This window comes from Gekko japonicus, unplaced genomic scaffold (assembly GCF_001447785.1).
Source record: "Gekko japonicus isolate JY-2015 unplaced genomic scaffold, Gekko_japonicus_V1.1 scaffold5063, whole genome shotgun sequence".
NCBI lineage: Eukaryota > Metazoa > Chordata > Lepidosauria > Squamata > Gekkonidae > Gekko > Gekko japonicus.
Genome location: NW_015175002.1, coordinates 16,007 through 27,069, shown reverse-complemented (window position 1 = coordinate 27,069; position 11,063 = coordinate 16,007). Strand labels below are relative to the sequence as shown.

Genomic DNA, 11,063 nt, shown 5'->3' with positions numbered 1-11,063 from the left:
GAGGTAGAAGAAGAAGAGGAGGAGATTGGATTTATACCCCGCCCTTCACTACCCAGAGGAGTCTCAGAGCGGCTCACAATCTCCTTCCCCTTCCCCTCCCCACAACAGACACCCTGTGAGGTAGAAGAAGAACAAGAGGAGATTGGATTTATACCCCGCCCTTCACTACCCAGAGGAGTCTCAGAGCGGCTCACAAACTCCTTTCCCTTCCCCTCCCCACAACAGACACCCTGTGAGGCAGGTGGGGCTGAGAGAGCTCTGACAGAAATGGCTCTTTTTCAAGAACAGCTCTTGTCAGAACTACGGCTTGCCCAAGGTCATCCAGCCAGGTGCAAGTGGAGGAGTGGGGAATCAAACCCGGCTCTCCCAGATTAGAGTCCGCGCACTTAACCACGACACCAAACTGGTGAAAACACAGTTGACACTAACTGTGGTTAATAGACCAACTCTGAAGCACAGCTTACAATCCTGGTTCAATGGCACCTCACAAAGAAGAAGAGGAGATTGGATTTATACCCCGCCCCTCACTCAGAGCGGGCTTACAATCTCCTTCCCCTTCCCCTCTCCACAACAGACACCCTTTAGGCAGGCGGGGCTGAGAGAGCTCTTTCAAGGACTGCCCTTGAGAGAACATCTCTGAGAGAACTATGGCTTGCCCAAGGTCATCCAGCAGGTGCGGGTTGGAGGAGTGGGGAATCAAACCCAGTTCTCCCAGATTAGAGTCCGCACACTTAACCACTATACTGTGACTGGGCCAAGGCCACCCAGCCAGCTTCCATGGCATGAGCGGGTTTCAAACCTGGGTCACCCCTACACCATGCTCCACCTCTCTCCAGGGATTGCAGATGGTAATTTACCTCCCAAGCTCGTTGAGTGACCTTAGTCCGGTTCCTCAGCCTACCTCGCAGGGCTGTTATGAGGATACAATGGAGGGAAGGACCATCGGAGATGCAGTCCTAACCTCCCTGGAAAGTACCTCAGACACCAGGTCCTCCTTTCCCTAGTTTAACCCTCACAACAACATTGTGAGGCAGGTTCAGGCTGAGAGAATGCGACTGGCCCCACGCCACCCAGCAGGCTTCATGGCAAAGTGAGGATTCGAAACTGGGTCTCCCAGGTACCAGTAAGTTGATTTAGCCTTCAGGTTGTAAGACGAAAGAGGGAAATAAATACAAAGGACGCAGGCAGGCTTCTTGTTACGAAACATTACTGAGCAAACACTCTGCTGTGTGGGAAAAGCGAAGCTGGCTGCGGACGCTGGCAGGCAGGAACAATCCATTCTCCCCTGACGGCCTCATAAAAGAACCCGTTCTAGTATGGCAGGACGTGATGGGCTAGAGATAACATTGCCAAGTCCCACCTCAGGAAGGGAAGCGCGGCCTAGTCCAAGAGGAAGGCAGACGGCTCTACCCACATCTGGGCACGAGGCCACATCTAGCTGGCACCCCTGCATGGAGAAATGTTATTTGGTGGGGTCATCTCAAGAAAAATTATAGGCCTGCACTAACCACCAGTGTTCCCTCTAAGCTGAGTTAATGTGAGCTAGCTCACAGTTTTTTAGCCTCCAGCTCACACATTTTTGCCTTCGCTCGGGAAGGATGGGCTCCAAAGCAAATTAATTTATGCAGCGGCCCAATCGCTCGCTCACAGGTTTAATGCCAGTAGCTCACAAAGTAGAATTTTTGCTTACAAGACTCCACAGCTTAGAGGGGGGCATTGCTAACCAACAAAGTTAGAGGGCGGAACGGAGGAGAAGAAGGTGGTCGGAGGCAGAAATCTTAACCTCTATATGCTAAGGATATGTATGTCAGAACCAATGCTGCCTCTAAGCCGTGGAGTCTTGTGAGCAAAAATTCTACTTTGTGAGCTCCTGGCATTGAAGTTCTGAGCGAGCCATTTGGCTACTGCATAAATTAGTTTGCTCTGGAGCCCTCCTTCCTGAGCTGAGACAAAAATGTGTGAGCTCACACTAACTCAGCTTAGAGGGAACACTGGTCAGAACGTCACGTGCTTGGGGTTCATAGTGGGGCCCTTTGTGTGACATTTGTTGGTTTCTCAATAACATGCTTATTAAATTTGCAGACGATACTAAATTGGGAGGAGAAGCAAATACAGTAGAAGACAGAGTCGGGACACAGGCTGATCTTGACAGGCTTTAAAACTGGGCTAAAACAAATAAAATGAATTTCAACGGGGATAAATGTAAAGTTCTGCATTTAGGTAGGAAAAATGAAAGGCATAATTATAGGATGGGGGAGACTTGTCTTGGCAGTAGTACATGCGAAAAGGATCTAGGGGTGTTAGTAGACCATACACTAAACATGAGTCAGCAGTGTGATGCCGTAGCTAAAAGGGCAAATGCGATTTTGGGCTGTATCAACAGAAGTATCACTTTGCTCTGGTAAGACCTCACCATTTTGTGTTCAGTTTTGGGCACCACAATTTAAGAAGGACATAGACAAGTGGAAGGTGTCCAGAGGGCATCTCCAGTTAAAAGGACCGGGCAGTAGGCAATGTGATAGACCTCCGCCTGAGAACCCTGGAGAGCCACGGTCCGTCTGAGCAGACAATACTGGCCCTGATGGACCAAGGGTCTGATTCAATATAAGGCAGCTCCTTTCGTCCGTGTTCTCACATTCCCTTTTCCTTCAGTCGGACTTGAACAGGGGAACCTTCCATCTGGACTGGGCCCTGCGTTAGATCAATGGAAAGGGGCTCTCTTTTGGATTTTCCCACCCAAGCACGGAAATATTTTGATCCATCAACAAACACCAACCCGTTTATTGTATACTGGGTGGGGGACGACAACCAATCAATGTTAAAATAGTTTTTTTTAAAAGATTAAACGGGTCCAAAATCTCTCCACCCCCTCCCCCTGGTCTCCTCACATCCCGAATTGTCTTTCAGCCTGTCAGGGGGTGTCCCAAACCCTGAAGGAAGAACTCCACAGGATCCGACAAAGACGTCCCTTTCGAGGAGGACGCGGCTAAGTATCTCCACAGCAGCCGTCCGTTTTTCTCTCTCTCTGGGCCCCTCTCGTCATATCATGGACACCCGCTCCTGGATATAAACACGGTACGGATCGCTCTGCTTGTCGACTTCCTTCCGGGACCGGGTGTAGCCCAGGATCAAACTCCCGACCGTTATCGCAAAGAGGACCATCACAAAGAGAATGTACATGTAGGCGTTCTTCTCATCGTCGTCGTCTCTGCCGAGGTTCCCGTCTTGGGCGCAGGGCTGAGGGTGGTGGAGAGTGTGGTTCAAGGACCTCAGCACCGAGTCCAGGCGGTGGAGCCAGGCGTCGGTCCGGTTGGCGGCCAACATGGTCTCTGCCGGGAGATGCTGACGGTAGACACAAAAAGAGACACGGTTTCAGAACGGCCCCGGGGCCTCCGGAGTTCTTACCGGAGGGTCTCTCGACACAACAAACGCAAACGGCCTGTCTGTAATCAGTACACTGGTCGCATGTAGAAGAGAAGAACATAAGAAAAGCTCCGCTAGGTCAGACCAGCAGTCCATCTATTCTAGCATCCTGTCCATCACGGAAGCCAACCTGTTCGTCTAGATAACCAACAACAGGGGACAGAGGCTGAGGCCTTCCCCTGAAAAGAACCTAAAAAGAGCCCTGCTGGATCAGACCAATGAGGGTCCACCTAGTCCAGCTTCCTGTCTCACATGGTGGCCAACCAGTTCCTCCGGAGGGCCAACGACAGGGCATGGAGGCCGAGGCCTTCCCCTGATAAGACCCTCAGAAGAGCCCTGCTGGGTCAGACCAGGGAGAGTCCATATAGTCCAGCCTCCTCTCTCACACAGGGGCCAGCCAGTTCCCCTGGAGGGCCAACAACAGGGCAGAGAGGCCGAGGCCTTCCCCTGATAAGAACCTCAGAAGAGCCCTGCTGGATCAGACCAGTGAGGGTTCATCTAGTCCAGCCTCCTGTCTCACACAGGGGCCAACCAGTTCCTCTGGAGGCCCAACAATGGGGAATAGAGGCCAAAGCCTTCCCCTGATGTTGCCTACTGGCTGCGGGGGATTGAGAGGCTGAGTGCCTCTGAATGTGGAGGTTCCCCTCAGTCACCATGGCCATTGACAGGCCTCTCCTCCACGAATCTATCTAACCCCCCTTTTCTAAGTTGGATCTTAGCAAGGATGGATCACTTCCACGTGGGGCCTGGAGGAGACCTCCTGGAATCATAGCTCCGGGTTGGGGAACGCCTGGATGTTTGGGAAGGGGTGGAGCCTGAGGAGGTTAGGGTTTTGGGGGGGGGAGGGACTCCACCTCCCAAGGCGGCCATATTTCTCCAGGCGAACTGACCACTGTCGCCTGGAGACCAGTTGTATCGCGGGCGATCTCCGGTCACCATCCAGAGATCACGGAGAAATATATGACACTGTGTATCATAGACGTATGCTTACAGATCAATGTTCCCTCTAAGCTGCAGAGTCTTGTGAGCAGAAATTCTACTTTATGAGCTACCGGCATTAAAGCTGTCAGCAAACAATTTGGCTGCTGCATGAATTAGTTTGCTCCGGAGCCCTCCTTCCTGAGCTAAGGCAAAAATGTGTGAGCCGGAGGCTAAAAAACTGTGAGCTGGCTCACACTAACTCAGCTTAGAGGGAACACTGGCTCACGGTAGATCTATTTTGTGCTTTTTATTTTTATGCTTTTACATTTTTCTATACTATTATATAAATATTGGTGTCAAGTATTACCAAACATAGGTTTCACCGAAAGAATACATCAAAGTGCAGGTTTACGCTGTGTTCAAGTCCAAGAAGCGATCCAAAAGACGGAAGCCTGTGTGCGTACGGCGCTACAAAACTAGTTTAAGTATTTTAAAGTGACAGTGTAATGATCCAGAGTGCGACTATACACACAATCAACATTTCACAAGGTAAGTACAAAAATAAGCAAATGGATGAGATGCTAACGAGAATCCTGCTGCGGTGGCTCAAGTGGTTAAGACGCTGAACTGCAGGCTGTGGAAGGTCGGTAGTTCAGCAGTTCGAAACCCGGGTGCCGCATGACGGAGTGAGTTCCCATCTCTAGTCCCAGCTCCTGCCAACCTAGCAGTTCGAAAGCAAGAAATTGCAAGTAGATAAATAGGTACCACTTCAGTGGGAAGGGAACAGCGTTCCGTGCGCCTTGGTGTTCAGTTATGCCGGCCACATGACCACGGAAACGTCTTCGGACAGCGCTGGCTCTTCGGCTTTGAAACGGAGATGAGCACCGCAACCCTAGAGTCGGATTCGACTAGCTTTCGAGCAAGGGAACCTTTACCTTTTTACCTAATGACAATCTCCGGAATATTCTACCGTTTCGATAGTAATCTTCTTCCGAACGAAAATGAAGAATACGCAGCGTCTCTAGTCAAGGTCTCAACTGGTACATATCAATAAAGTCTCACTGAAGTGTCGTGACAGCATTGTGTAAGGTTCCAAATGATTCTTAGAAGAGCAAAATGCTGTAAAGAGCCTTGTGAGACCTACTGATATCTCATCAATTTGCTTATTTTTGTACTTACCTTGTGAAATGTTGATTGTGTGTATATTCGCACTCTGGATCATTACACTGTCACTTTAAAATACTTAAACTAGTTTTGTAGCGCCGTACGCACACAGGCTTCCGTCTTTTGGATCGCTTCTTGGACTTGAACACAGCGTAAACCTGCACTTTGATGTATTCTTTCGGTGAAACCTATGTTTGGTAATACTTGACACCAATATTTATATAATAGTATAGAAAAATGTAAAAGCATAAAAATAAAAAGCACAAAATAGATCTACCGTGAGCCAGTGTTCCCTCTAAGCTGAGTTAGTGTGAGCCAGCTCACAGTTTTTTAGCCTCCGGCTCACACATTTTTGCCTTAGCTCAGGAAGGAGGGCTCCGGAGCAAACTAATTCATGCAGCAGCCAAATTGTTTGCTGACAGCTTTTCTGCAGCTTACCTGGCTGCTTCTTGCTCTGACTGAGGGCTGCTGGGAGCAGGGGGCGGGGCTTGTTGCATGCGCATGTGCCCCCTGGGCTCTTTACTGCCGGAGCTCCGCTCCTGTGCGCTCCCACAGGAAATGACCCCTGGTGTTACCATCATCTATACACAGTTATACTGTGTTCAAACACTCAAACAGCACCTTGTTGGTTTTTCAATCACTAGTCCCAGGGGATTCTGGTAATTTACCCATATCGAATACAGCCTTTTTCAAGGACAGTGATGTACATACAAGACATAAGGGGCAATAAATTCTCTTAAGAGTATAAAACTCTTAAAACAGAAAATAGCAGCACATTTTCTAGGGTCCCATCGGAGCCCTTGCGGCAAACATAATAACTTATAAGCTCTGAGAACAGCTCTGAGAGAACTTGTGACTGACCCCAGGTCCCCCAGCAGCTGCACGTGGAGTCATGGGGAATCAAACCCAGTTCTCCCAGATTAAAGCCTATGCACTTTACCTCTACACCAAACCACTACATCAAAGCATTACACCGAACGAGCCGGTTAGTCTCTGCTGTGGTTTTTGCATGGTTCTCTCCCGCTCACCTTCTGCTGACTTCCCTCTGTACAAAAGCAACTGGGAAAATTCACTGAAACATATTTCTATTTTTAAGGGGAGGCTTATAAGGAGGACGGTCGGTTCATTTGAAACTGAGCTGGGCCTGCCAGGCCAAGCCATAGGGGATTCCTGGAAACCTCAGGAGTCGGTGATTCTTTCTTAACAATTGTTGTTCCCTATTTTACTGCTTGTTTTGGGAAAACATGTTTGTCGCTTCAGTCAAAGGTTATAAGTTTATGGCTCTGCGGTGTGTGTGTCAGAAACAACTCAGTCTGCCATGGCCCCAGGGGGAAAAGAAGAAGAGACTGGATTGATACCCCGCCCTTCACTGAGAGTCTCAGAGCGGCTTACAAGCTCCTTTCCCTTCCCCTCCCCACAACAGACACCCTGTGAGGTCGGTCGGGCCAAGAGAGCTCTTTTGAGGACAGCTCCTGAGAGAACAGCTCTGAGAGAACTTGTGACCGACCCAAGGTCACACCAGCAGCTGCACGTGGAGGAGTGGGGACTCAAACCCGGTTCTCCCAGATTAGAGTTTTTATGCTTTTACATTTTTCTATACTGTTATACTCCTTCTATACTCCTAACCACCACACCAAACTGGCTGTTTAGGGGGGCCCGATCCACCAGCCCAGATTCGGCCAGCGGGGAAACCCCGCCCGCCCCCAAAATGCCAGGATCACGCCAACGTGCCCAGCACGTTGACGTCACCCGGAGGTTGTCGAGGTATGCGCGGTGCTAGCCCACTGCAGGTTGCGAGTGGTGTGAGGGTATCAAAGAAGACGTAAGTCTTATAGGCTTGGTGTAAAACTATATACAACTTATTTACACAAGCCTCCACCGATATATTGCACAGAACGACAAAATGCTCACGCAGACACTAGTTTTCCATCAGGAAGGATGGTACACAGTACAGCATTATACTTATATACCAGCATTGTCCAATCAGGACCCAATCCTGAGTCATTGCTAATTAGCTCTGCTCTGAACCAGACAGAACCAGTTGCAGCCCGCTCTACTGACAGTCTGAGCTGTCAGCTCCTGTGGTGAACTATCTAGCAGAAGAAGAAGGGATTCCAAAACAACTCTTATTACAAAGATCTGTTATATTTTTAAAAGGGCTCTTAAGGGTTGAGAAAGTTGATTATTTCATAGCGTCAATATATGTTACGAATGTACTGTTGTATATATTGTTCAAAATAAAAAACACTTATTGGGGAAAAACAACAACACAGATTGACATGATCTACAGCCAGACTTATAGAACACATGGATGTTGACAGAGGTGACGTCATCGTGCTGGGCACGTTGCCGGGAGGATGCTCTAGCATGACCTTGGACTTCCTCGGGGGTCTCCCATCCCAGGACTAACCTGGAACAGCCCTGCTTCGCTTGCAAACTACTCTGAGCTTTTACAGTGGCCAGAAATACCAGTGCCATCAGGAGGTCCAGCAGTGGGGCCAGGACATTAGAAGCCCTCCCACTGTTGACCCCCCCCCCAAGCACCAAGAAGACAGAGCATCACTTGCCCCAGAGCCCCTATCTATACCTTGTGACTAATAGTTACTGATGGACCTCTGCTCCATATGCTTACCTAATTCCCTCTTGAAGCCGCCCATGCCTGTAGCCGCCACCCCCTACTGTGGCAGTAAACTCCATGTGTTAATTACTCTCTGGGTGAAGAAGGGCTTCCTTCGATCCGTTCTAACCCGACCGCTCAGCAATTTCGTGGAGTGCCCACGAGTTCTTGTCTTGTGAGAAAGGGAGAAAAGGACCTCTTTCTCTACCTACTCTATCCCATGCATAATCTTATAAACCTCAATCATGTCACCCCTCAGTCGTCGTTTCTCCAAGCTAAAGAGCCCTAAGCGCTTTAACCTTTCCTCATAGGGAAAGTGTTCCAACCCTTTTATCATTCGAGTTGCCCTTTTCTGCACTTTTCCCAAAGCTATAATATCCTTTTTAAGGTGTGGTGACCAGAACTGCACACAGTATTCCAAATGAGGTTGCACCATTGATTTATATAGGGGCATTATGATATTGGCTGATCTGTTTTCAATACCCTTCCTAATAATCCCCAGCATAGCACTGGCCTTTTTTATTGCAGTCACACACTGTCTCGACATTTTCATTTGAGTTATCTACTAGGACTCCAAGATCTCTCTCTTGTTCAGTCCCTGCCACTTTTAGGGTTGCTAGTTTCAGAATGGGTGTTAAGCACAGCCACCTCCATGATTTGATCCAAAAGGTGGATTATACGACAGCTGCATTAAATCCTGCAAGGCCCGGTACACCGATCCTGCAGGGGAGGTATCCCCTCAGTCCCTCTGCAATGATGAGGCCGCCTGGCATTCCCGCACCAATCGCCCACGGGAAACCAGCACGGGGCTCTTTTGTTCCTGGACAGATCTCCCCACGCTCGAGCAAACCTCCTTTTATTTCCTTATCCTGCCTTATCAGACCCCTGCCTTTGTGCTTGGTGAATGCCCCTATTGTTCGGGATATGACAGAGAGTACCCGAGCCCTGCCAACCGCGTGGTCCCGAGCCAAACTGCCCTTGACATGCCAGACGTCTCAAACCACCCTTTTCCTTCTGCAGCTGCTGAGGGCCATAAACAAGAAATCAGTTCCTGGATTGTTTGGGTGCATGGAAGAAACATGATCTCTCCCCCGCTCCCTCCTGCACTAATGCAACGAAGGAGGAGGAGGAGGAGACTGGATTTATACCCCGCCCTTCACTACCCGAAGGAGTCTCAGAGCGGCTTACAAGCTCCTTTCCCTTCCCCTCCCCACAACAGACAACCTGTGAGGCAGGTGGGGCTGAGAGAGCTCTTTTGAGGACTGCCCTTGAGAGAACAGCTCTGTGAGAACTTGTGACTGGCCCAAGGTCACACCAGCTGGCTTCAAATGGAGGAGAATCGGGGAGTCAACCCCGGTTCTCCATATTAGAGTCTGCCGCTCTTAAGTAGCACACCAAAATGGGCTGCTTTGGAAACAACGTGAGATCCCCAAGAACAGAGTCCCAAACCTTTTTGAGCCTGCGGGCACCTTTGGAGGTCTGAGACAGTGTGATGGGCGCAGCCACAAAATGGCTGCTGCAGGAGGCGGAGCCAGCCACAAAATGGCTGCTGCAGTTTACGTTCAGTCACACAGAGAAGATCCTTATGCGGTGGCAGCAGCTACTGCCAAACAGGGGGTCATTTCCTGCAGGAGCGCACAGGAGCGGAGCTCCGGCAGTAAAGAGCCCAGGGGGCGGGCACATGCAGCAAGCCCCACCCCCTGCTCAAAAGTTACCCCAGAATCCCTTCAAGTGATCCAACACATGGATTGTGCACAAACGCTGCGTTCAACAAAAGAAGACGAAGAAGAAGAGGAGGAGGAGGAGGATTGGATGTATACCCTGCCCTTCACGACCCAAAGGAGTCTCAGAGAGGTTTACAATCTCCTTTCCCTTCCCCTCCCCACAACAGACACCCTGGGAGGTAGGTGGGGCTGAGAGAGCTCTTTCAAGGACTGCTCCTGAGAGAACAGCTCCGAGACAACTTGTAAGTGACCCAAGGTCACACCAGCAGCTGCATGTAGAGGAGTGGAGAATCAAACCCGGTTCTCCCAGATTAGAGTCTGCGCTCCTCGCCACTACACCAAACTGGCCTTCCTCTCTAAGGAGGAGCTCTGGGGTGCCCCTTGCCGATCACACGAGGCACCGGCTCCCCCCGCAGTGGCAAAACATCTCCAGCCAGCTCCTGTCCCGTCTTCGGAATCCAGGATCTCGGTGGCCTCTTCCCTCCCATGGCCCTCTTATCTCGGTTATTTACACAAGGGAATTAATTGCATATTTCAAGGGCCAACGGCATTGTGTGCTTTTCCTGATTTGCGCAAACAGAGGTATCCTGTTTCATTCCACCTGTGGCGGGAGGGACACGCTCCGACGCTGCACGGTCTTTCAGCCACACATTTGCAAGTCCCGTCAGGGCCCTTTGCCAGGCGGCAGAAGCCACATGTGTTTCTTCCAGGGTGACCAGATGGGTTCCGGGGCCTTTAAGGGTTATAACACAGGGGATTTGAAAGGGCCCCATTTCCTTCTCCTTCCGGAATGACAAGCTGTTCCAACAAACCTCCCTCTGCTATATAACTACTGAGGCCTTTGCGTTCGGGCACCCAACACAGAATCAACAGCAGATGTCTATAACTGCTGGATTATTTACACCACAGGTTTAAGATTTCTGCAATCCCAGTCCTATTACATTGCTTATTAGATGTCACTTGGGGTCATTTTGTAGAAAAAGAGGTGCAGGAGCTCATTAGCATATACCACACCCCCTGACATCACCGGAAGTGTGTCAGAAGGCAACACCCACCGCTCAGGCTCCACTGGACTGTTTTGGATTGCTAGCTATTTGGGGGGGGGGGAGAACGTGCAGATCTGTCCTAGCAGAGGAGGGAGAGCTTGTACCTGAATAAAACTTGGTCTTAAAGTGCCATTGGACTGTTTTGGGTTGCTAGCTATTGGGGGGGGT

General features: G+C 50.0%; 1 protein-coding gene across 1 annotated transcript in view; it reads right to left on the bottom strand.

Moving 5' to 3' along the window:
• Positions 1–2,841: 2,841 nt before the first annotated feature.
• Positions 2,842–11,063, bottom strand: part of KCNE3 (potassium channel, voltage gated subfamily E regulatory beta subunit 3) — a gene marked incomplete at its 5' end in the record, with an annotated part of 17,509 nt that continues 9,287 nt past the window's right edge. Inside the window, one exon of the mRNA XM_015425184.1 lies at positions 2,842–3,342. Within this exon, the coding sequence (XP_015280670.1) occupies positions 3,040–3,342 (303 nt within the window). The remainder of the gene's footprint in view (positions 3,343–11,063) is intronic.